The sequence below is a fragment of the Rhinolophus ferrumequinum genome, chromosome 17 (assembly GCF_004115265.2).
Source record: "Rhinolophus ferrumequinum isolate MPI-CBG mRhiFer1 chromosome 17, mRhiFer1_v1.p, whole genome shotgun sequence".
Classification (NCBI taxonomy): domain Eukaryota; kingdom Metazoa; phylum Chordata; class Mammalia; order Chiroptera; family Rhinolophidae; genus Rhinolophus; species Rhinolophus ferrumequinum.
The window spans coordinates 66,071,218-66,072,472 of NC_046300.1; the positions used below are offsets into that span (position 1 = coordinate 66,071,218).

A 1,255-nucleotide genomic window follows, 5' to 3' on the forward strand; every position below is an offset into this window, starting at 1 on the left:
AATAAGAGACAACTCTCTCTGGCCCCAGGTCATTAAACTTATGATCTTAGTCTATCCTACAATATAACTAGCCAGCTTAGATTGTGTCAAACAGTTGAGATCTTCCAAGCCAAGGCACTCTAATGTGGTTCTAATTGCTTCCCCAAAAGAGAGTAATAGTAAAGAACAACAATAAAGATTTAAAATATTAAGACTGAAGGCTTGTCCAGTTCTTGACTTTAAATTAAATAAAAAATAAAACCTTGAATGAGAGGACATGGTGACCACATTCATTCCAAATTGGTAAAGGGTTATATTCTCACTCTATGCGCCTGATTTTGGAGATGTCATTGGGTGAGATCAGTATCTGTTTTCTCCTTACAACAAATACCTAGAGTTCCCTGAATGACACAACAACATAAGAAATTTATATTACAAGATTTGTTTATTCTATATCTTTTAAGAAAAATAAATAAATGCCATGTGAGGATGTGCGGAACACAGAAAGAAACACACCTGAAGATTATTTCACCAGGGATATTTTTTTTCTTATTTTTTTAAATAAATTATAAATTCTTTTTCCATTTATCAACGTTCATCAAAAAACTCTTCCAATTATTCAGTCATCTTCATTCTTCAAGAATTACTTATTCACAGAGCAGATCACCATTTCATATCTTAACTCCCAGGGCTCTCATGCACTCCTTGTGGGCCTCAATTAGTTGTCCGCAGTGCTCTTCTCCTTTCTCAATGATGCACGCATCGCGCGCCTTCTTGGTCTCGGGGCAGGCGCAGCAGGGCTTCAGTGGCTTCTTCTCTTGAGTCTCAGAAGGGAGAGGGCTTGCAGCCACCACACCCGGCATCTTTCAAGCCCAAAGCAGCAATTAGCACAGACACCCTCAACTCTCCCAGCCACCGCAAAAGCCAATTTGCCCCCAATCACTTCCGGCAGTCGCTTGGGAAAAACTATCTCACATTTTTTTTATCCATTCATCTGTCAATGGATACTGAGTTGCTTCCAGCCCTTGGCTATTGTGAATAGTGCTGCTGTGCACGTAGGTGTGCAAATAACTCTTCAGATCCTGCTTCTAATTCTTCTGGATAATAATCCAGAAATGGGATTGCTGGATCATACGAAAGATCTATTTTTAATTCTGAGGGTCCTCCATACTGTTTTCCACAGCAGATGAACCATTTTTTATTTCCACCAACAGTGTGTGTCCTCACTACCACTTGTTATTTGCTGTGTGTGAGGAGTGTGTTTTCCTAAGGGAAA

The 1,255-nt window shown here is 39.6% G+C and overlaps 1 protein-coding gene across 1 annotated transcript; it reads right to left on the minus strand.

The window, feature by feature from the left end:
- Positions 1-461: 461 nt before the first annotated feature.
- Positions 462-911, minus strand: LOC117037154 (cytochrome c oxidase copper chaperone-like). The gene has a single exon (XM_033132878.1). It carries the CDS (start codon positions 840-842, stop codon positions 651-653), a length of 192 nt encoding a protein of 63 aa, XP_032988769.1. The 5' UTR covers positions 843-911; the 3' UTR covers positions 462-650.
- Between the last annotated feature and the right edge of the window lie 344 nt (positions 912-1,255).

Bases quoted from the DNA above. Each gene is read 5' to 3' on its own strand.
- LOC117037154 (XM_033132878.1), bottom strand. From the start codon at position 842: ATGCCGGGTGTGGTGGCTGCAAGCCCTCTCCCTTCTGAGACTCAAGAG.